The following is a 25484-nucleotide window of genomic DNA, read 5'->3' as shown; positions in this document are numbered from 1 at the left end:
GGTTTTCATTAATAGAATCAATAAAAATGTTTATACTTTATCTAGGATGCTGGAAAACCGGCGCATAATTTGTCACTCGAGCAGCAGGAGGCAATTTCTGGAGAGGATGATGAAAAATAATGAAAGAGGGGTCTGTTGTCAGTGCCAGGAGCAAACCACCATTTCAAATCTGTTTTCAGAAAGCAGTTTATGCAAAACAAAAGGTGTCTAGTAAACAAAAACCCCCAAAGTAAAATGTACAAAAATGTAACCATTTTTCCTTTCATTTCTTCTTTTTCTCCCACCACTTCTCTCAGCGCTCCATCTACTGTCGCTCACACCCTCACTTCTCACTCTGCCTGTGAGAGCTGAGGTGTTTAATACATGCCTGCGCTGTGGGACAAGCAGCAAACCTAATGTTCTGCATGCTGACCGCTGTGATGGGAGACTCTGTGGATTGCATGCAGTCAGTCAGCAGTAAATGGGTTTGCTCATTGCCGCAATCAATTGTTCGGTTGGGGGGTGTTGACTTAGTGACAAGGCTTAGGTGGCATTTACCCTGCTGGATTAGCCACTGTGACATTTACCAATACCTAGGTCTAACAGGAGACGAGCCAGCTTTCCTCTCACAGGCGCAGCGACATGAGGGTATACTGGGATTTAAAATGATGAGTGTTGCATATGTTTAGGAGACTGGTGAAATGCAGGGTTAGTTAATTATCTATAATATCCTGTATAGCTACTGGTGGCAAGAAACATATGAAACCTTTAATATTCATTAACGAAATACAAACTCTTATTCTTTTGTTCATAATTTAACATATTAAATAACAGGCTTACTTTACTATTCAGTTGAATTGTTACAGGTGATTTGTTAGCATCTGCTCTGCAGTGTTTAAACAGCACTTTAATGGCTGGTAAGTTGTTATTAATGACATGTTAGATATGCTGTCGCACATTATTTGCACATTTGTTCTGCATTAAAAAAAGTGTAACAATCAATGGTGTCCAATACGGCCCACATCTTGCATCTCTGTGTGATCTGCCCAAATTCAGAGACGTATCTCTCTATGACATAGTGAAACAATATGTGCTGGCAATGGAGCCAAACAAGAAATAAATGACACATGATCTAAAGTAGCATATCTGGCCTCTTTCGGATAATTGCAAGCAGAAAACCCCCAGCAGTTAAAACAAAGTGATTTTTTCTGCAGTCTGTAAACAGAGAGCAGACTGTGTGTCAGCGTCAGTGGCCAGACGTGGATGTGCTACAGGCTTCCCTTCTGTCATTTGGCTTTTTAAGCTGAAAAGACTTTTGGTTTAGCTGGGTACAAACAAAGCCTTGCCAAATGGTCAGTGTTGGTTTCAGTAATAACTTCCTATCTATAGAGTAATTTCCTGCAACATTAACCATTACATGATATTTCTCTGCCTCACTGGCAGCTCTGGCCTCTGTGTTATGTTTGTGTCTGTCCGTATGTGTCTGATTTGATTTTTTTCCCTTATCTGGCCCATTCTGCTGTATAACAAGAAAACCAGACGCAAATTTTTCAGGCCAGAATTCAAATATGCTGATAATTACAAAAATGCAGACTAATATGTAACTTCCTGAGGTCTAAGTTGTCATTTCTCATTTTATAAAATTGTTTTCTCAAATCTCCCAAGGGAAAAAAGAAAACAATCATCCTAAGAAAAAAAAATTCCACCCCCAATCACCCTATATTTTGCCTTTCTCTAAAATATAGCGTAATGTCATGGTAATGTTAGCTTGGCTCAAAGCTCAGTATACAGTGGTGAAGTGATGACATTTTATAGTGTGAAGAAGTATTTCCCCCTTCCTGATTTCTTTCTCTTTTTTGTTTGCATATTTTGCACACTTAGATTCAGATGGTCAAACAAATTTTAATATTACAAAAATGCAGTTTTTAATGCATGATTTCATTTATTACAGGAAAATGCTGTTCATACTTACCTGGCTGGTATGAAGTAAACTGGAAATTCCTGCCTTATTTTTAAGGGTATAGCAGATGTCTTGGTCATGATTGCTAACTTAATGTTATGGAGCAGCTAGTGTATCTAAACTAAAAAAAAAAGCAACCAATAAAAAGCAGCATATTATTCCATGATCACAAGAAACTCAAGAACAGCTAAGAAAAAAAACTGTCCAGTCAAACACAGTGAGATACATTGTCCACAAATGGAGAAAACATGGAACAGTAGTGAACCTTCCCAGGAGTTTTCTACCAAACTACTCCAAAACTATATTGATGACTCATCCAGGAGATCACAAAAGAACCCAGAACATCTTTTAAAGAACCGCAGGCCTCATTTGGTCCAGTTAAGGTCAAAGTTCATGATTCAACAATAAGAAAGAGACTGGGCAAAAATGGAAGAGTTCAAGGAGAAAACCACTGCTGACCAAAAGGAACACAAAGGTTCGTCTCAGATTTGCCATAAATCATCTTGATGACCCACGAGACTTTTGTAAAAATATTTTGTGGATTGATGAAGGTAGATTTTTTGGAAGGTTTGCGTCTCGCTATATCTGGCGGAAAACTAATAAAGCATTTCATAAAATGAACATGATAACAATTGTCAAACATGGTGGTGGTAGTGTGATGTCCTGGAGCTCTTTTGCTGTTTCAGGAAAGCTTGCCATGATTGATGTAACCAGAAAATCTAGTGTGACTGAATTAAAACAATTCGGGGGGGAAAAAAAAGAGCAACAAATCCTCCACATTGTCGCACTTTCTCCCAAGAGTGGCACAAGTTATCAAGTTTAGAAGGCAATTACTTTTTCACACAGGGCCAAACAATTCTGGGTAAATCATCATTTAAACAATGCACTTTTAAATTATTGTCTAAAGTCAAAATTTGATTGACAAATAAGTGATAAGTGCAATAAAATGATGAATGAGGAAGCACTGTGTATCCGAAAAGACAGTGGACACATAACTTTAGATGTAAATTGCAACATATAGCTTTAGTGCTTTAATCTTTCTTAAGCACCAATTCTTTAGAAATTCCTAATTAGTAGTAATTACTAATTCTAGTATAAAATTACATTAAGATGTTCGTTTCATTTTGGATCTGTTTTCTGGAAGAAACAGCGACGAGAAAGAAGGCAAAATTAACCAGAAGGAAAAGACTGAATAAAATGTGCTTTGGGGGTTACCCTGCACCATCTCAACTACAATACAGTAGTTTACAAAATTGTTTTTCAAAAGTCTGTGCAAAAACACTTTCATCTTTTTTTGTCAACTACTATTTTGTTTCTTACCCTTATTTAAGATATTTTACCAATATCAATAACCATACAGAGTAGATGTGTTAAATCAAGATGTGGGCCCATTTTCACAAACGAAGATTTCACTGTATGAAAAATGCACAGACCGTACAGCCTGTTGTTGATGTAAGCACTAGTCATCAAATTCTGAATCATCATCCCCCCCCCCTTTTTTTATTACAGTCATGAATCACATCTGGCCAAGTATAATATACCTATAGCACCTCTACAGGGGAGGTTTACTGACTTGAGGAGTTCATTATGTGATTTTTCTTTTGTTTTACAAAAGCTCAACAATGCTTATATTTTCTTTGTCATTTACTTTTCCTTACATAGTAATCATTACCAAATGACTCATAAATAAATGGCAAATAAGTAGCTTTGGTTCAGCATAACATAACATACCACCAGGTAGCTGGTAATAATAGTCTAAAAACACACATTGAATTATCGAGCTGCAGCTGATATGAGATTTAGGAGTTAGTGGAGAGCAAATACACTACATACAACTAGCATCACTGAAGGAACAATGGGCTGGGAGGTCAGTTCCTTGATCATTAATGATGATGGTCACAGAATTGATCATCATCAGTTAATGTGAGATCAGGAACTGACCTCCCAGCCCATTGTTCCTTCAGTGATGCTAGTTTCAGTCATTGTGCAAATGCACTGTTTATAAAATTGAGGAAACCTGCAGTCAGCTGAGACTGATGAAGTCACTTGGATGAGTGATGAAACGTTTCTCCCACTGAAAACGCTACGTCCAGATGAACAGAGTCAATCCTTTGGGCTATATATGAGTCTGTTTGCAATATGTCCACAACCTTAAAAATAAGTTATTATCAGAAGTTCAAGTAACAATAATATTAATTTTAGCATTTAAACAGACTCATTGAGCACCGCATTTTCATTTTGCGGCACTAATCAGCCCAGCGACGCTGTGAAACGGAAGACTGCAGTATTAGAGTGCTCCCTTTGCAGACATGTTTTGGCCTGTGTGCGAGAAAGGTAAAATATTAAGAATGCCTCCATTCTACACTGATGAGCCAAGTAGCAGCTATTGTGAAGACTGTCCTGAAGGAACTGGTAAATGTACTCAGGGAGTTATCATCGAGCACACAGGAAAGCTAATTGGCTTTGATTAGGCAGAAGCCAGTGTAACATATTTCATTAAGCAAGAGAGGGTGAAAGAGAGATAGACAGTAATGAAGAAGAGTGTTGCTTCCTCTTTCTTGCCAATAATGTGTCTCCATATTTCCATTCTGCTTTTGCGCCCTCAATGCAAATGTAACAATTTCAGTGGCTGCAGTTTGCATGTCTGTTATTAGCACACCAACCATATTAGAGCTTAATGCTTTTTATTTGCATAGGAGTTTGTGAGACAGATGGTGGAGGCACATGTCATTAGATGTGTGTGTGTGTGTGTGTGTGTGTGTGTGTGTGTGTGTGTGTGTGTGTGTGTGTGTGTGTGTGTGTGTGAAAGGGAGAGACAGAGAGAGAGAGAGACCATATGACTCACTGGCATACTGTCTTTTTGCTGACCAAGCTGATACAAGAACATTTGAGTGAATGGGCGGTTTCAAGAGCACCAAATCAATTTGGTAAGACATGATTCTATTTTTATCCATGAAGTATGAATATGCTCATATGCATTAGGAGCACCAAAGCAATTCCAATAATGTACCTCTTTAACTTCATGTCCGCTCTTGTGTATCCATGTTCAGATTTTGCAGCTCAACTTGCCTTTTGTTAAGCAGGCAGATAAGTGGAGCTCGGATTATCCCAGCCAGCTGTGCACAATACACATGTTTACATCCCAGGTGGATTACTAAAAGTCAATAAGAGTTAGGTTTGGGATTACTTCAAATAAATGTGGTTCTGGGTGTTTTTTTATGTTGCGTTGTTAATCCTACTTTTTATATTGGAAGTCACTGATGTGATCCTTAAGGGATGTCCTTAAAGCAACGAAAATGTTAATCAATGCTGGCATCATCTCGTGATTCTTAAATAAAACACTCAGTGCTCAAAACACAAGCACTAGGCTACCTTTTTTCCCCCATGGACTTTGGCAAATTAGGTGGGAGCCACATTGTCGTGTGTCTGGATGCTGATTTTAATTTTTTTTTTAAAATTTTTTAACAGTAAAAGCTTTCTACTTTAACTGAGAGCAGAGGGGAAAAAATCAATGGAGTATTAAAGCAGCAAAAGACTTCTGAAACTGAAACATTTAAAAGTCAAGTAGATTTCAATTAAAGACAAAAACACAATGACCATAGCCTCACTAAAAAAGGGCACTGCAATGAGTGAAAAAAAAGAATAATTAAAAACAAATTAAAACACACAAAAAAGAAGAAGACGGAAAGGGATATCAATAAATTTGGTGATTTCAAGGACACAGACACTCTTGATATATATTTGCAGACTTTAGTTAATCTAATTTGCCGGTGCCTTTGAGGAACTGCGGTAGTATATTTTCAGGGGATTAAAGGCTTGAGTGTGTTTGACTGCACATGCCTCCACAACTGTGTCAGTGAAGTCCGGGCTTATGTGTGCGATGTGATTTGTGTCCTCAAGATTCAGCACACATGGGTACCTCCAATCCCCAGGATACAGACACAGTAGCTAACCTGTTTAAAAGAGTGTTGTGTCTAAGAAGGGAGGCGAGGTGAAGATAAGAGAGAATTCCGTTAACATGGACTTTACAGGATATGATCCAGTGAAGCTGCCAATGGCTGAGGGCACAGAGAGGCTTTAGGTAATCTTTTACATTTAACAGTATTTTTATGCAAGATTGAGACTGCAACTTTGGGATAGGAAAATAAAAAAACTTCCAAATGTGTTAGAGGAACTTGGTTGAAATGGCACTGAAGGAATGAAAAGCAAATGATATTAACTGTATCACACATAAATTGAATATTTTTCAGAGGTTGTCGCTGAGCTCCTGCAGCCTGAAGACTACTATTCAATTTACAAAAATCATTTGAAAGGATGCGCTCGATAGTTTTAGTGTCGTTGTAATCCTGTAAGTATTATTTCATAATGACTTTTACCTGCTAACTTGAAAAAAAAATGTAACTATCTGCCTGTCAGGGTTTATCATTTAAAAGGATGACATCATTTTAAGGTGTATGAACTTGCCTCGTATCGTGGTTTTTATAACATGGGTTTTAGTGCTATCCAGATGTTCTCCAGATAAAGAGGGGAAGAGATTTGTTGGCTATTTGGGATGCAGCTGTTACAGAAAGTAATGAATCAGTGAACGTATTTTAAAAATCCACTTTGGGAATGTTTAAACCTACCTATAGTAGGTGAGAGACCTGGAAAAACCTAGCGTGTGTTATCTGTTATGACTCTTTGTATGTGTTTTTTGTATTTGCATTATTTATTTTGTAGGGACCTGTCATGTTGTGGGATCTAAATCCCTCTTTTGGGAATACAAATCAAGTCCCATTCAAATAAATACAATCGAGATTTAAAACATGGTTTAAGTTCCTTGTTAGGATTTGGGAGGAGTGATTACCCAACAAGCATTTTGCATTTCAGTGTCCCATCAAGATATCTGTAAACAGGACCTGACAGGACTCTGTGGCTCATTGTATGCTTTTATTTTGTTACTTTTTACACACACACTTTGATAGCACTTTTCAGTGTTCGCTGCCTTGGCTCCGATACTCCATAAGCAGCTGCTCTCCTCTCCGGCTTCAGCCACAACTGAAATAGCGAAGGTGTGATTAGAAGATGTGCCAAGCCAGCCTCCCCTACCACCATGCCCTGAACCCACTGTGCCACTCCTCTTCTGCAGCGGCATCGCTAACCACACCCCGCCACAATATCATCATCAAAATCGTGGATTAAAAAAAAAGAGGTTCCAATATAAAAGTTGTGTTACACCTATGACTCCACAGATATTTGCCCCATACAGCCGTCAGGACAACCGGCAGCTGTAATCAAATTACAATAACATCTTCAGAGCTTATGATTTCACTTTCTCTTCTCTAAGCTCTTCCCTTTTTCTCTCTGTCTATCTAAAAGCCAAGGTTAACACAGTCAGCTCCTCTCGACTTAAAAAGGGTCATTTATCTTGCCAGTGGTATCAGGAGAGAGTCCACTACCTTATGGGAGGATCCAGCTCACGGGATTTTTCATGAGGCAGCATGAAGTGAATTTTTACAGCAAAGTTGAAATATTTAAACTAATAAGAAGGTGCATCCACCTCTAGTCCTTTTTCCTAGCATAACCTTCTATAATTTTTATGCAGTTGCACAATTCTGACTTTTTCTCAGAATTCAGAAAAAGAAGAAAAAAAAAGACGTGCCCACTTTTTTTTCTTTTTTTTTTTTCCAGTGGCCCTAATCCTCTTCTGTATTATCATCACCATCACTCTGTCGATACACAATTGTCTTCTATTGATTAAAACTTAAGGTTAAATCCATGTAACTTTTTGTTTCATTGCAATAATTTTTATGGTTATGTCAAAAGTGGGCCAAAAGAAACCAGGGAAGACAAGCTAAACAAAAGCTAACCTTTGATTAGGTCAGAGTCCACAGTCCACAAAACAAAATGAGCAAAATTCTCAAACTCTAGGAACAACAGGAAGCACACAAATGAGGCCAATCAGGCACACTGACAAAGGTAGAACAGGAACTACACGCTGAGGGCAAATTGGGAAAATGTGAACAAGAGGGGAACAGAAAACAGAAGAACATAACCAAGGCAATAAACAGACACAAAGTAAATCTCAAAACAAAATACAAGAGATGCTGACGAATAGTGTCTCTTATATTTTGTGATCAATGATATGATCAATATTTTATGATTTTTAAGAGACCACTACTGGATGTAAAAACAAGGTCCCCTCTGTTGTTGCTGATGCTCTTGGACCACAGCAATTTTTGGCAAACACAGTGTTTATAAACAGGAAACAGAGCAGTGCCACTCTGCAAATTTTCAGCTGGGGATAAATTGAACTGTCAGGACACTTTTCACACCATAACAGTTTGGACACAGAGTCACCGACACTGTAATGTCCTTCATTGTGGCCATGGCATATTGTCGCTTAATAGCGTCTAACATTTTACGAACAAACTAGCGCAGTTTAAAGGTAATAAAAACTGTGCAAAGCATTACAATATAATAATAATATTTTAACAGTAACAACTCCCAATTGTACTGCTGTTGGCTGCACAATCAGACGTTCCACCTTTCAGAGACAAATCCTAGCAGATAAGACCCTGCTCACTCATTAACTTTTACAACTTAATAAACACAGCGAGAATTAGACAGCTTTATGAAGCTAAAAAGTGAAGAGTACACCACTGAATGAAAACAGACTAACACTTTAGCACGCTAATATTCCCTCTGTTCTTCTTCTTCTTTTTGTTACTAGATGAAGACCACACACTTCGGATCCTGCTCTATTCGCTGATCTTCTTCCTGAGTGTATTCGGAAACCTGCTGATCATTGTTGTTCTAACGGTCAACAAGCGCATGCGCACCGTGACCAACACCTTCTTACTGTCTCTTGCCGTCAGTGACCTGATGATGGCCATCTTCTGCATGCCCTTCAACCTCATCCCCAGCATCCTTAAGGATTTTATCTTTGGAGCTGCCATGTGCAAGATAGTCACCTACCTCATGGGTGAGAGAAAAGGGGTGTAGTGAAGGACGGGGTCCCAAAACACTTATTTGCTTTTCTTTTCACAGTTTTTTCTATACTGTAAAAGATGTGAAATAAATCCAGAGTAAGCCTCAGATTTCGGATATTTGAAAGCTACCTTTTTACATTTTAGGAATATTTTTAGTTTCTTAAATTTTCTTAGCTAAGCTTATTGGAGAGATACAATTTATTTCATTTTAATCTATCTGTACCATAAATTTTAGGTTTCCCTATGGTAAAGACATATATAGACATACACTGTAAATATAGCTGTGTTTTACAGAACAATAATGTATGTGCAAATGTCCTTGGTACAATGTTGGTGATAATCTTTTTAGCTGATACAGAAGAACTGCTATGAAATGCTGTATAAATCTGATTCAGTTGAATTTTAAGCAGCACAGTCGCACATCAGTGGTTTGCAATAAGATGAGAGGTCAGACACCTTCTGATGGAGGTTAAAAGTATCTCTACCAATGGGAATTTCTTCAGGGAGCCTGTATGGGCTTTTCTGTGAACAGTGTTAAAGTTCAAGCTTGCGGTGAGGATAGCAAATCATCAAAAGCCATTTTAATGCCATGAAACTAAAGAATGTGAAGCAACTTTCAGTAACTTTGCTCCAAATTTTTACAAATATCTGCAAATTTAGAGTTCACTCCAGACTAATGGGAGTCACTTTCCATCTCGTATATATATATATATATATGTATATATATATATATATATATATATATATATATATATATATATATATACATATATATATATATATATATATATATATATATATTATAATATAATATAATATAATATAATATAATTATAATATAATAATAAGACAACAGCACCACCAAGGCTGGAGACGGAGCAATACTGGAAGAGCATATGGGAGAAGGACGCAACCCATAACAGCAATGCTCAGTGGCTAGTGGATCTGAGGGCAGACCATAGCGACCTCCCTGAACAGGGTCCAGTAACCATCATAGTGGCAGATATCCAAGAAAGGGTCTCCAGTATGAAGAGTTGGACAGCACCAGGGCCCGACATTCAATTCAATTCAATTCAATTCAATTTTATTTATATAGCGCCAAATCACAACAAATGTCGCCTCAAGGCGCTTCATAGATACAGAGAAAAGCCCAACAATCATATGACCCCCTATGAGCAAGCACTTTGGCGACAGTGGGAAGGAAAAACTCCCTTTTAACAGGAAGAAACCTCCGGCAGAACCAGGCTCAGGGAGGGGCGGCCATCTGCTGCGACCGGTTGGGGTGAGAGAAGGAAGACAGGATAAAGACATGCTGTGGAAGAGAGACAGAGATTAATAACAGATACGATTCAATACAGAGAGGTCTGTTAATACATAGTGAGTGAGAAAGGTGACTGGAAAGGAAAAACTCAATGCATCATGGGAATCCCCCGGCAGCCTACATCTATTGCAGCATAACTAAGGGAGGATTCAGGGTCACCTGGTCCAGCCCTAACTATATGCTTTAGCAAAAAGGAAGGTTTTAAGCCTAATCTTAAAAGTAGAGATAGTGTCTGTCTCCTGAATCCAAACTGGAAGCTGGTTCCACAGAAGAGGGGCCTGAAAACTGAAGGCTCTCCCTCCCATTCTACTTTTAAATACTCTAGGACATGGTTCACGCCTACTGGCTAAAGAAGCTGACTGCACTCCACGAGCGTCTGGCAGCACAAATGAACCAGCTGCTAGTTAACGAGGGACACCCGGAATGGCTAACTGAAGGTCGGACGGTCCTGATCCCCAAGGACCCCAAGAAGGGACCAGTCCCCTCGAACTACCGACCAATAACCTGCCTCAGTACTACATGGAAGCTCCTGTCAGGCATCATATCGGCTAAGATGAACAGGCACATGGGTCAATACATGAGCGGGACACAGAAAGGAATTGGCAATTCACCGGACAATTATATCCACGCTCTTTGGTTCTGTCCACCAGTTCAGAAGTTTTGGCGCGAGATATGTGAAGACTTATCAAAGTGTCTGAAATGTAACATTCCAACTTCCCCCTTAGTGTGTTTGTTGGGCAGCTTAGATAATGTCACTTCAGAAAAGAATATAGCCCATATGGTTTTCACTGCTCTATGCATAGCCAAGAAAACAGTCCTCATGAACTGGAAAAATAAAAACAATCTTAATTCTAACCAATATAGAAATTATCTATTAGATTACATTAGTCTTGATACAGCCTCTGCCACCACATCAGATCAATCGCTCTGGGCTCCTCTGATCAGCTCCATCACCTAGTGGGGGTGGGGGGTCATATTTTGGTCTCGCCTTCACTGTTGTGATTGGTGTGGGGGTAGGGTCAGGCTTGGGGCGTCGGGGGGTTCCCCGGGAGCATCTTCCTTGGGGGGCTCAACCCGGGGTAGCGGTCATGGCCAATTAGGGGCTCTGTTGGCTCTTAGGTGACGGCTTCCTCGTGGCTACGTGCAGCGGGGCTAGGGGAGGGTCTGTGCTGACGGACGGGGGTTACTGACCTGGTAGCCTGGCTGCCCCTGGGTGGGTCCGGGACGGGCGTGAGGTTCTGGGGGCGCTCCGGCTCTGGCCTGGGGCCCTGGCCGGGCCTCGGGGGCCTGGGTCCTGGTTGGTGTGTTGCCGGGGTTGTGGGCCGGTGGGTATATGGGGGCCCGCCACTGGCGCAGGGTGCCGCCGGTGCGCCGAGCCAGCTGGGGGGCTCTTCAACTGGTGGGGGGGGGGTTGTCACATCTTGCAGGGGCTTTCCTCTCTCAGGAACTCTCTCTGCAAGAGGGGGAGATACAGGAGAGGTGGAGGAAGATCTCAGCCTGGGCGTCTATTGTCTTATGTAGTCTGGAAGATGAGTGGATGATGGGGTGGGTGCAGTTTTCTCTGTTGTGGGGTTGAGTGGACTGCCCCGGGCTCTGTGGGGCCGGGCAGCGCCGCTGCGCTGGGCCCCGGTTCGGATGGGCCTGGGCCCCCCTTCCCTGGTGGGTCGCGGAGTATGGGGGTGCCTACTGGGGTCAGCGGGGGAGCTGGCCCCAGGGAGGGGTCACTTGCTCCTCCCTTCCTTCCCTCCCCATCTCCAGCTGCCTCCCTCTTCCCGCTCCACCACAACCACCCACACATGCAGGGCCTTGGAGTGGGGGTGTGTCACCAGGGTGCAGAGGAGGTAACCCCCCCCCCCCTCTGTCCCCTTCTGGCTGCCTCTGCCTCAATTTTATCCCGCAACTTAGACATTCACATTACTCACATTCTCATTACACATAAATATAGGATCTTGGGGGTGGGCACGCTACACGGAATCCCAATTACCATCAGGGTGTACACCTCACCCCCGGCGTCGTTGCCCACCTCTCAATTTTAAATACACGTAGACATTGAGGGCTAGCAGGAGGGACTATGCGCTTACCTGCTGCTCTCTGGCAGGTAGCTCCATGCCCTCCTGGGTTTTAAACGCACCTTAGAACACACATACATCAACACTACAATGAGCGGGTGGAGGGAGGTTAGGAGTCTTCTCTCACCCTCGTTCTCTGCTTTCTGCTGGAGCAGGGGGGCTAGGAGGAGGAGTTGGCCGTCCGACTGGGGTCCGGAGTGTGGGGCCTCCCTGCTGCTGCGGAGTCGGGGCGGTCTGCTTCTCCCCACTGCAGGGAAAAGGGTAACACAACCTGGGTCTGGGTGCAGTTCCCCCCTCCAGGGGCAAGGGTACCTAGACCCGGTTCGTAGAGTACGCTTGGGGAGTGTGATTGTGTGTACAGCGTCTCTTTATGTCTGTCTCCACGTTGGTTGAGTGTGGAGTAAGTGCATATGAGAGCATGAGGGTGGGAATGGATGTTTGTATCTGTGTGTGCCTGTATGTCTGTGTCTGTATGTCAGGTTGGGTATCAGATGCCACCTCTCTGAGGACAGCTCAGGCCCTCCAAGGTTTGGAGGCCTATCTCCCCCCACCACTTCCCCTGCCGGGGGCGGACTCCCTCAGACGTCGGTGCGTTGGTGGTTCTTTGTGTCCGGGGGTGGGCGTCCGGGTACACACCGGCTCACTCCTTGGCGGCTGCTTATCGGGGCCTGGAGCCTGGGGCTCGCTTGGGCCACTTCGGAGGTGGGGTGCCCCCGGCCTCTCGGCCTGGGGCTCGGTCACTCAGGCACAGCTGGCTGCCGGCGGAGCTCACGGGCACGTCACTGCAGCCCCCCCTGGCTTCTGCTCCGTGGCTGCTGGGTGACCCCTCATCTGGGACTCTCCTCAGCTCTTTCTGGGACAGTGGCGCGGCTGCCCCTCTGTTGGTCTTCCTTGGTCTCTTGTGTTCTGGGGGCCTCTGGATGTCTGGGGTTTTGATCTCCTCCATACCTGCTTCATGCCCTGGAGGACGGGGCAGTGGCCCCCCACACCCTCTAGCAGATCATTACATGAGGGAACCTTTTAAGAAAACAAGCGCGTCCATGCTCACAGGTGTACACACGGGTGATCACACACACAAACTACACCCTTTTTGGCTCCTACCTCAATGCACACTGTGCTGTCGATCTTACGTGCTGCACAATAATGTTTAATATTTAGTATTTACTGTCATATTCCCATATATCATTGTGATGTGGTTTATTGTATTACTCTCGTTTTCTTCTGCTTGTTTTCTTTTTTCTTTCTCAACAGGTGATCCAGGTGATCGATATATGTATTTTTTTTTTTTTTTTTTTTTTTTTTCTTCTGCTTATTCTGTTGGTTTTTGTTTTTTGCCCTTCTCCCCCGTCCCTCTTCTCAACTGTTTTTCTTCCCCTCTTTCTTTCTCCCTTTTCTTTCCCCCAGTCAAGTCTGTCCCGTATTCAGCAAGTGAAAATAAAATAAAGAATAAAAGGTGAATCAAATGGACCATTACGGCAAAGCTGGGATGGTCAATTTGGTAAAGAAAATCCGTTGGGCATCTTTCTTCGCCTTTAGACAATAATTCTGATGGCAAAAGAACCAAACGGGACAGGCAAAAAAAAAAAAAAAAAAAAAAAAAAAAAAAAAAAAAGGGAATCCCCCGGCAGCCTACATCTATTGCAGCATAACTAAGGGAGGATTCAGGGTCACCTGGTCCAGCCCTAACTATATGCTTTAGCAAAAAGGAAGGTTTTAAGCCTAATCTTAAAAGTAGAGATAGTGTCTGTCTCCTGAATCCAAACTGGAAGCTGGTTCCACAGAAGAGGGGCCTGAAAACTGAAGGCTCTCCCTCCCATTCTACTTTTAAATACTCTAGGACATGGTTCACGCCTACTGGCTAAAGAAGCTGACTGCACTCCACGAGCGTCTGGCAGCACAAATGAACCAGCTGCTAGTTAACGAGGGACACCCGGAATGGCTAACTGAAGGTCGGACGGTCCTGATCCCCAAGGACCCCAAGAAGGGACCAGTCCCCTCGAACTACCGACCAATAACCTGCCTCAGTACTACATGGAAGCTCCTGTCAGGCATCATATCGGCTAAGATGAACAGGCACATGGGTCAATACATGAGCGGGACACAGAAAGGAATTGGCAAGAATACCAGAGGCGCAAAACACCAGCTACTGGTAGACAGAACAGTCAGCCGAGACTGCAAGACCAGACTGACCAACCTGTACACTGCCTGGATTGATTACAAGAAGGCCTATGACTCAATGCCCCACAGCTGGATACTGGAATGCCTAGAATTGTACAAGATCAATGGGACCCTAAGAGCCTTCATCAGGAACTCAATGGGGATGTGGCGTACAACACTAGAGGCCAACTCCAAGCCCATAGCACAAGTCACCATCAAGTGCGGGATCTACCAAGGAGATGCTCTGTCCCCACTGCTGTTCTGCATAGGCCTGAACCCCCTCAGTGAGATCATTAACAAGACTGGCTACGGATAACGACTACAGAACGGAGCAGTTGTCAGCCACCTCCTGTACATGGATGACATCAAGCTGTATGCCAAGAGTGAACGAGACATCGATTCACTGATCCACACTACCAGGCTATACAGCAATGACATTGGAATGTCGTTCGGGCTGGAGAAGTGTAGTCGGATGGTAACAAAGAGAGGGAAGGTAGACAGAACTGAGGGGACTGAACTACCAGAAGGCAACATTGCAGACATAGAGGACAGTTACAAGTACCTGGGGATCCCGCAGACGAATGGGAAACATGAAGAGGCCGCTAGGAAAGCTGCAACCACCAAGTACCTGCAGAGGGTCAGGCAAGTCCTGAGGAGTCAGTTGAATGGTAAGAACAAGATCCGGGCCATCAACACGTACGCCCTGCCCGTGATCAGGTACCCTGCTGGGGTAATAGGCTGGCCAAAGGAGGAGATAGAAGCCACTGACATAAAGACAAGAAAGCTCCTTACCATGCATGGAGGGTTTCACCCCAAGTTCAGCACCCTGAGGCTGTACGCTAAGCGGAAGGAAGGGGGCCGGGGACTGGTGAGTGTCAGCACCACAGTCCAGGATGAGACAACAAACATCCAAGAATACATCACGAAGATGGCCCCAACTGACAGCGTGCTCAGTGAATACCTCAGGCAGCAGAAACCCAAGAAAGAGGAGGGAGACGAGGAACCATCATGGAAGGACAGGCCCCTGCACGGTATGTACCACCGGCAGATAGAGGAGGTGGCTGATATCCAGAAATCCTACCAGTGGCTGGACAAAGCTGGACTGAAAGATAGCACAGAGGCACTAATCATGGCAGCACAAGAACAAGCTCTGAGTACAAGATCCATAGAGGCTGGGGTCTATCACACCAGGCAAGACCCCAGGTGCAGGCTGTGTAAAGATGCCCCAGAGACAATCCAGCACATAACAGCAGGGTGCAAGATGCTAGCAGGCAAGGCATACATGGAACGCCATAACCAAGTGGCCGGCATAGTGTACAGGAACATCTGTGCCGAGTATAACCTGGAAGTCCCGAGGTCAAAATGGGAAATGCCCCCAAGGGTGGTGGAGAATGACCGAGCTAAGATCCTGTGGGACTTCCAGATACAGACGGACAAAATGGTGGTGGCTAACCAACCGGACATAGTGGTAGTAGACAAACAGAAGAAGACGGCCGCAGTGATCGATGTAGCGGTTCCGAATGACAGCAATATCAGGAACAAGGAACACGAGAAGCTGGAGAAATACCAAGGGCTCAGAGAAGAGCTCGAGAGGATGTGGAGGGTGAAGGTATCGGTGGTCCCCGTGGAAATCGCAGCACTAGGTGCGGTGACTCCCAAGCTAGGCGAGTGGCTCCAGCAGATCCCGGGAATAACATCGGAGATCTCTGTCCAGAAGAGCGCAGTCCTGGGAACAGCTAAGATACTGCGCAGGACCCTCAAGCTCCCAGGCCTCTGGTAGAGGACCCGAGCTTGAAGGATAAACCGCCCGCAGGGGCGTGCTGGGTGTTAGTTATATATATATATAAAAATGAATACAAAATATATGTATTAATAATGTATGAAATCTAAATCAGCGACAGATAATTACAAAGCTAAAAGCTGATGCTGTCATTTGTTAGCAAGCAGTGTGTATATATTATATTTTAGTTAAATTCAAATCTATGTGTATGGCACCAAATCACAATACAGTCACCTCAAGGCATTTAATAATGTAAGGTAAAGACCTTATGATAATGAAAAATGAAAAGGAAAAACCCAACAATGACGGCAGTGGGAAGGAAAAACTCCCTTTTAACAGGAAGAATACTGGAATACAGAACCAGGCTCAGGGAGGGGCCATTATCTGGTGACTAAAGGATGAGGATGAATAAAAGAACATAATTACGGCATTTACTATAGGCAACATTCATGCTTGCCTGGACACTTTTCTTAATTCTTTCCTCATCAAACATTTGTCTGCAGATTATAAAGAGATACATTTTTCAGTTCACTACGGAATTACTTTTCTGGCTTTTGGTAAATTAGTTGGGCTCTGAGGGGAGTTGTTAATGGTGATCGAGTTATCTATAAAGGATATTTGGTCAGTCATCATTTACAGTTAAGGGCCCACAGATTACAAACAAACAAATTAACTGTATTTAAAAAGTTTAACTTAAAGGCAAAAATAATGGCTTAAACAAAAGAAAATCTATAATCATGTATCATGTAATCATTGATTATGTATCATTTTTCAATAGCAAAAATCTTTTTGTCTGATGCAAGCTCATTTGGCATCATCTGCTATTTTAAATCTAAGCAATTACATTTCGAGTTTGACTGCAAAGCTAAGTCAATTTTACCTACAAAACAATTAACTTGGATTATTAGAAAATGAAACAATCATCAGTGGCAGCTGGTGGTTTCATACTAAATGAAGACACCATTCAGATGCACTGACTATAGTGTTCCTGTTGCTTTCTAATCCTGTACTTCACTTAACCTTAATAAAATCTGTGAAAACAATGGGAAGCAATAGCAGACAGAGGGTTAGGATCTCTCACCTTTTGACCTTCAGCTTATACAAGTGGTACATATTCTCACTTGCTTGTAACAAGGATGATGTGCCCCTAACCCTCTCAGTCTAAAGCCTTTTTTTGACATTCCCACCTTTGCACCATCCCTCACTTCATAAACAGCTCAACAACTGTGAGTCTTCATAAACCCAGACTGAAAAAAAAAAACCCTAGAGCACAAATGCGCAATTTTATATCTTTAAAGATAAAATGTGATGATGAAATATCAACATTAGACTGGGGCTACTGAACCTGAATTCTCAACTGCGTCTCCACCAAATTGGTTGCTACATAGAGTAAATGAAGCACAATTTAATGAGTGAATGAGCCACCCTTGGCAACCATTGAAAAATTGCTTTTGCACAAATAGCAGAAACATATTTGTCCACGGAGTGGAAAGAGTTAAGCATAATGTTTAAGTATATATTTTCTACAGAATGGCCTCTTAAAATAATTTGAATGGGGAATGAGATGGAGGTAAACTTTAGTCTTTAATTCAGTGTGTAATATGGTTGCTTATTTCATTAAGTAGTTAATTAATGTACTGTAATGCAGATACCTGGAAAAAGAGAGGACATAACATTTTTATGTTAACAACATAGGAAATTCCAATGCAATTATCGATATTAAAATATGTAAAAATAATAATAATAAAACAAACAAGAACAGGAGGGCTTTTGTGCCCAGAATTATTTGAGAACTGAAAAGAAAAGAAGGCTCATGTAAAGCACAGGGCTTATGAATGAAGGCAGCCATCATTAAGGTGCACTGAAGAAAAGGACAGAGACCCTAAGGGGAGACTATTGGTGGATTGTCTCCTGCTTCCTTGGGGATGCTCTAAAGCTTCCTTTGTATATAACCATAGTGCACCTAAGGGTCTCTTGCTCCCTCTCTCTGACACACACACACACACACACACACACACACACACACACACACACACACACACACACACACACACACACAGTCTGTATTGTGTATTCTTGTGGTGAAGAATAATTTCCCGTCTTGCCCTGTCACTACAGGGATGGCAGATCAAATCTGTGGCTCAGGCCAGCATGATTTCCTCTACCACATGATTCAGATAACTGTCTCCACCTCACACTATATTCATCTGCAAACACGTCTCCACCGACTGCAGCTTTTTGTTATGATTGCAGATAATAGCCTACTTGCTTTGTGTTATTTTTTTATTATGGGTCCAAACTCTTTTTTTGGCACTGAGCAGTAATAAAGGTTTATACAGTACAATAAAAGATGTCATTAGATACAAGATAGCAAGAACACAGTATTTTACCTGCTTATTTTTTGTTTTGTTTTCCAACAGGAATATCCGTGAGCATCTCCACTTTTAGCCTGGTTGCCATAGCAATTGAGCGCTATAGCGCCATCTGTAACCCCCTGAAGTCACGGGTATGGCAGACCCGTTCGCACGCCTATCGGGTGATTGCTGCCACGTGGGTGCTGGCCTTGATCATTATGATCCCCTATCCGATCATCAGTCACCTGGAGTCGTTTCCGCGCCGTGACAACACTACAGCACACCGGTGTCGCCACAAGTGGCCTGTCGCAACTGCGGAGCAGACCTGGTGCGTGTCTTGGTTCACTTTGGTAACATAAATCATGAGTGCTATGTTCAAAATAATACTCTTCACCCATCACCAGGGTCAGGGGTGTAATTTCCAGGGGGATTAGGTGCTTATGAGGCCCCCCCCCCCCCCCCCCCCCCAATAATCAGACCCAACCAATATAACCCCCTCAATAAAATTATGAATTATCTTGCATAAATAGGCTGTGTTGATTTTCTTTACTCATTTCAGGTATCACCAGCAAAATAGTTGCATGTTTAATCATCTTGGAATTTACCCAGATTGATTTATTTATTTAGACAGAGATCTTGACCCCACCAATGTTCAGCACAAAGTTACGCCGATGACCAGGGTTATTATAGTTTGCACTGAAACATGCCTGGTTAGGCATTGATTGACGTGTTACAACACTGTGAGTCTGTATTTATTGAAATGCCTGTACTAATTTTTGCAAATCACAACACAGAGGTATGTACACTATGCAATACAAAATAGCTAAAATATAATTAAAAAGACTAAAACTGGCACTGGCACTATTAAAACCTAAGCTAAAACTAAACATTTTCAAACTAAATGAAGTTACAATGAATTAAAAAAATATTATTAGATAATTACATTACACAAAATAAACAGTTCTCGGAATAATGTTTTTTCTTATTCTAAAATTATGAGAAAAAAAATGGCAGAAATTTCCTTTAATGGCCCGTAATCTGTAACATGCAATGCCAGTGCAAAGTGAATGAGATCTGAGATAAAGTGCTCTGAACTTCCAGGTAAGCAAATGACAGAATAAGATCTGATTTACATATGACCTGGTCGTAAATACATTAGAGGGGTTACCTAGGCAACAGGAACCTGAAATGTCTGCAAGCAACCACCTTTAAGCTTCAAAGTGAAACATGACGAATGAATCGCTTCCACTGTGGATGCAGCTTACCCCTTACCCTCAACCCTTATCAACTTGGTAAACTCAGTAAAGAAAGTTTTTCACACAAATCTTCAGTTCTATGAAAAACTTAGTACACACAAATATCAAAAACTTGATTTCTGCACTTTGTTATATTACTTTCGGATAGCTCTGTAACGTGACGTAAAAAGCTCCCCCCCGACAGGCTGTTATAGATTTGCTGGTGAGCTTGGGATCACAGTCATGTTGCATGACCCAATTTCAACCAAGCTTTAGCTGTCAGACAGATGGCCTCACATTTGATTCTAGAATACTTAAGTATACAGAGCAGTTCATGGTCAATTCAATGACCGCAAGATACCCAGTTCCCGTGGCTGTGCAGCACGACACTGAGATGTTTGTGCTGATATGTTGCATTTGGTTTTTGCCAAATGTAGCAAAAATCTTCACGTTAGTCTTGTCTGTCCAAAGGGCATTGCTGCAGAAGTCCATGCCACCATATTCTTGATTGTTCTACAGCAGGGGTCCCCAACTCCAGGCCTCGAGGGCTGGTGTCCTGCAGTATTTAGATGTGTCTTTGATCCAACACAGCTGATTCAAATGGCTAAATTACCTCCTCAACATGTCTTGCAGTTCTCCAGAGGTCTGGTAATGAATTAATCATTTGATTCAGGTGTATAGACCTAGGGTGAGATCCAAAACCTGCAGGACACCGGCCCTCGAGGCCTGGAGTTGGGGCCCCTGTTCTACAGTCTAACCTTAGGGGTGGTGGTTTGCTGGGAAGTCCATTGTGGCATTGTGTTAGCACACGTCTGAATGCTCCAGAACAGCAAACTGGCAAATGTTCTGTTTTGTCAGTTTGCAACGTTTTTTTTCTGCTGGCGATTTATTTACTTTTCCTCATAACAATAAAGCCTTTGTATCCATGTGTATATATGTGTGTATATGAGCTGTATCAAGTATCCATAGTGTCCACACATTCTCTTGCCAAGTTTGATTCCAGCTGGAGATACAAATCCCCTTTGGGATTGTGACAGGAGGGACATAAAGCTCTGCCAAATCAATTATGTGAAGCAACACCTTGTAATAAGGGAATTACATACCACACCAAGTACACCTGCAGCACCAAGACCCATCATTGCAGTGTTTTCTGAAAAGTTCTGATTTACTGATTATTACAAGATTTTATTTGCTATGGCTAGGGTAATTGTGGAAGTGGAATTTCTTTAACATTGTGGTGAGGTAATATATTTATTGTATGCATATTTGATAAAAAAAATATATATATATATATAAGAAAAACAACAACAAAACATATCTGAAAAGTCATTAATGCTCTGAAACTTAGAGAAGGATGTCTCCTGGATTAACGAACATAGACACCATGAGTGGATATGGTACGCAGTCACACAGTGGAAGTTGTTTTAAGTCAGGATGGTCTAATATACCATGAAATTTCAGTCATGCTACATAGCCTTCATTTAGTCAGGCATTAAATTAACTCCATGCAACAATATTTTTGGCAACTATAAGACTGAAGATTAAAAGTTCCTATTTCTTCATAGGAAATATGTTAGAACATTTTACTCGTATTATAAACACACATTTCCAGCTATATTTTTACTTCATCATCAAACCCGCTGTCGGGCCATCCTTTCTTCTTTACTTTCACAACACTTGCAATCACAAAGGGATTTTCATTGTAATAAACTTTAGATGAACTGTGTGTGTGTTTATGAGTGGTGTGTGTGTCTCTGTGTCCTTTCAGTAAGCCACTCTGTGTTGAAATATCTCATTCACTTCCATGTTTGGACCTGGAGCCTGTTTTAACTATGTCTGTTCAATGTTTATGTGGAAACATTGGGACAGGTGAAGACAACAGAGCGTGCTTCAGTGTGTTTTTGTTATGAATTATGATAAAACAGGCTTTGGATGTAATTTCAGGCGACCATGTGATTATCTTTGTGTGCTCATTATTTTTGTTTTTGTATTTGTGTCTGATTTGTCATGTTTGTATTTCATTTTCTCTTCTGGGTATAAATTCTGCTCCCTCTGTCTCTGATGTATTATCATAACATTTGACCCATAGAGCGAAGCAGCTGCACCAGCAGAGCTGGTATTGTTTTCACCTTGTGAATCTTTCACTGAGCCCTAGATCCCATTTCATTTGATTTTCAATTTATGTAGCAAATGGCCTCAAAACATCCAGTCCACATAAAAAGATTATACATTTTAAAGCATATCTATGTCTTTTCTGTGTGTCTCAATGAAAACTATAATCCTGTCTCACTGTGGGTGTCTACAATGGTGAACGTATTTGTATAAACCTCTGGAATATCAATGTGCAGTCGTCCCTCGGCGGTATGTGTTTCTTCATGAAATGGCTGATTAGATGAGTACCTTGGGAATTGTTAAAAATGGAAAGGTCATTGGTCTAATCTCCACTTGAGACATTATCTCATCAGTCTCCCTACAAGACTTTTATTATTATTATTATTATTTTATTTAGACACACAATACTGTGTGTCTCAAGCCTGATTTCTTTATATTTTGCTTGGGAAATGAGAAATAGGTGCAGTGATTGATTGAAATATGACCAAACATACATGGGAATACAGCACATAAGGAAAAAACAGAGCTTGCACAATTCTAATGAGCTTAGAAACAAACATTTTGCTTTCTTTTCATTTCTATAAGTAGTCTTCAGTCTCCAGGCTTTGTGAAGGACATTCCAAAACTGTGCAAGTTTTCAAATAATATCTTTGGCAATCACCTTGTTGGTGCCAAACCTTTAATTTATGCCTGTCAAACTGTGCTAACGTTGGCATTTTTCATACATTCAACCAAATAAATGGGAACAAATTATATGCTTTTGCAACACGGCTGCTTGTAACAAAGGCCTAAAGATATAATTTAAAATGTTTTTTTTTTTTTTGCTCATGGTCTGTTATGTGTAGCCACAACATTCGTTCATTCTTTGAGTTACATTCTTTTTCATAGGTAGGTATTTGCTGGCTTAACAAAAAGAAAGAACAGAAGAAAGAAAGAAAAGAAAAGAGATTCATTAAGTACCAAAGGCAAACTCTGAAAGACCTTCAGAAAGCCTGGAGAACTAATCCTCAAGAGACCACTTAAAAAAATCCTTGGAAAGAAGGATTTTTTTTCCATCAGTGTTCAGATTTTGCCAACAGGAAAACATCCCTGTTTTGTTCAGTTCACTCACTGTAACATTTGCAGGTGTGTAATTGAGAGCCGCCTTCAACCTGAGTGTGGCGCGACCCATTAGCAGACACTGCCCATGTAATAATGCTGTATATGTACATCTGCTATGAATTTTGTTCCAGAAGTACTGTCTTTACTTGTTTCCATTTTTATCCAAGTTGTGTTTTTATTTCTGATCCAGGCAACAAGCTTCTTGGATGTTAAAATGCTCAAATGCAATGCTTTGCTGTGACCCAAACCAACAGGCAAACATACAAAGTGATGAATGCGTGACTCATAAGATATATACAGACTGTGTACTCAGTACATGGAGTTCACGTGTTATTGTTTTTTTTTTGTCCACTGTGGTTCAATTTTTAAACTTCTCGTCTCTCTTTTAGGTACATTCTGCTGTTGCTTGTACTGTTCGCCATTCCAGGCGTGATGATGATCGTGGCCTACGGTTTGATCTCGAGAGAACTTTATCGAGGCATCCAGTTTGAAATGGGCCATAAAAAAGATTCTTCAGGTGAGGCCATTTACACTACAGTACTTATAGAAAACATAAAAGAAAACATAAAGAAAATAGTAAGTTTGAATTAATGTTCCAGAAAGCTATGTGGTTCCAAGAAAACAACAATAACAAACAGAGAAAACTACAGCAACATTTAAATCGGAATCAGAAACAGAGAAAGTTTATTAATCTCAGTTGTCATAACAGCATGCATGCGACATACGGCATAGCTATCATATAAAATGAGGCAAATGTATATAAATATAAATACATAAATATAAAAAGGACACACATATTAACACTTATGTTTTGGAGAAAAAGAGCAGTAATTCAATACATGGACAGGTGAATCAATGTGTCATAACAATAATTTTACTTGTATTCATACTTTTTACACTTTTAAACTGAATCACAAAAATATTCATCGAAATGACTTTTTAAAGGAAGTAAAAAACATCTTCATATTAAATGTTTATATAGAACTTTTGTTGGTCTTGTATTTCAGTTCATCTGTGTGTGTAGCTCCAGTATACAGAGAGTTTACTTAGTATTTTCACTAAACAGTTAAAAGCACAAAATAGCGGAATAGACGATAGACTCCAAAAACAAAAGCAAAGTAGATTTTTTTTTTAATACATTGACATTTTATGAGTAATTCTATTGAGTTTTTTATATGATATAAATGAATCAGATCAGTCAGTGCTCTCTAATTGACTTTACTCTTGTTTTGATTTCACTGTTGAATGAAACTCTCTGTTACTGAATGCCACAACTCTTATCTGTAGTGTGCGCAGGCTAAGTGAAACATAACCTTTTATCGGAATACGAACTCGTGTCTGAGGTGATAGCAGCACTGACTGTCCTTGCTGATGCTCCATTAGAGGATGGATTGGCTGGCAGCTGCAGGCATGGACATTACCATCTGTTTGCTCTCAGAGAGAAAGAGATTGTACAAATATAAAAAGAGTTTTTGGAGGAAAACAATATGGATTAAAAACAAACAGGGAAGGAGAAGAGATTGAAAAATTGCATCTTACCTCACAGACTGCAAAATCTCTATGAAATGTGTTTAATAATCCAGCAGGTGCTTTACAATACGAGATCTTGTTTGTATGGGGTACCTTGAGGCTCTTAATTCTGAATCCTCTTTTATTATTTCTTTATAGAGGAAAAGCAAGGTTTTCAAATTGCTTTATTGAATTGTAATACCCCCATAGGCTAGTAAGAATTACTTGCTAATATTCCATCTATGAAGGCAAGAAGTTGCTCTTTAAATTACTCCAAAATAACCTTACACAGGAGTTAGTCAGCTGGCTGCAGGATAAAAGATGATTTCCCAGAATAAACTATTCTTAATGCGATGGCAGAATCACTCTGATATCAAGACCATTTATGTTTAACAACGCTGACTTGTAGAAAATGTACAAGTCAGCGTTTTCACAATTAAATTGATTTTAAAATGTTAGTTTTAATGCAGTCGGTGATTGGAATCATTTGGACAGACAAAGCCATGGGTTTGTATTCAGAAAAATACAAACCCATGGCTGAATCTGTTTGGTTGAGGTTATTAAATGATTTTTTTTTAAATGTAAACAAGCACATTTTATTTCAGGTACTTACAAACTCGTTCTTCTCTAAATGGAAACAACATTTTTCCCTAAAAAAAAATGTTAAATGGTCTGTATTTGTATAGCGCTTTACTTGGTCCTAAGGACCCCAAAGCGCTTCACACTATACACAATCATCCACCCATTCACACACTGGTGATGGCAAGCTACATTGTAGCCACAGCCGCCCTGGGGCGCACTGACAGAGGCGAGACTTCCACAGTTTTATGTCTATATTTTCATTGCTACTGAGTGTGCAATCATTTGGAATAATACTAATGTATCCAGTATTTTTATTGTTTTAATTATGTTCTGTATTTTTGTTTTGTTCCAGTG

The 25484-nt window shown here is 41.2% G+C and overlaps 1 protein-coding gene and 1 long non-coding RNA gene across 3 annotated transcripts in view; both read left to right on the top strand.

Annotated features, from left to right (window-relative positions):
* cckbrb (cholecystokinin B receptor b) overlaps nucleotides 1–25484 on the top strand; it is a 40057-nt gene that overhangs the window by 3362 nt on the left and 11211 nt on the right. Inside the window, exons 1-4 of one of the 2 annotated variants that reach the window (XM_085135647.1) lie at nucleotides 3838–6020; nucleotides 8652–8903; nucleotides 18658–18919; nucleotides 23429–23556. In XM_085135647.1, coding sequence (XP_084991773.1) covers nucleotides 8753–8903; nucleotides 18658–18919; nucleotides 23429–23556 — 541 coding nt within the window. In that variant the 5' untranslated portion in view covers nucleotides 3838–6020; nucleotides 8652–8752. Of the gene's footprint in view, nucleotides 1–3837; nucleotides 6021–8651; nucleotides 8904–18657; nucleotides 18920–23428; nucleotides 23557–25484 lie in introns of those variants that run through there. The other variant, XM_085135646.1, reaches the window with a different exon arrangement.
* LOC146500540 (uncharacterized) lies at nucleotides 18926–22928 on the top strand. Its single transcript, XR_014869827.1, has 2 exons — nucleotides 18926–19331; nucleotides 19468–22928. It is a non-coding gene; the product is annotated as an uncharacterized LOC146500540 (long non-coding RNA).

Source organism: Neolamprologus multifasciatus, chromosome 16 (assembly GCF_963576455.1).
Source record: "Neolamprologus multifasciatus chromosome 16, fNeoMul1.2, whole genome shotgun sequence".
In the NCBI taxonomy this organism is placed as follows: domain Eukaryota; kingdom Metazoa; phylum Chordata; class Actinopteri; order Cichliformes; family Cichlidae; genus Neolamprologus; species Neolamprologus multifasciatus.
The sequence above is the reverse complement of the archived record's forward strand: the minus strand, read 5'-3'. Positions and strand labels throughout refer to the sequence as shown.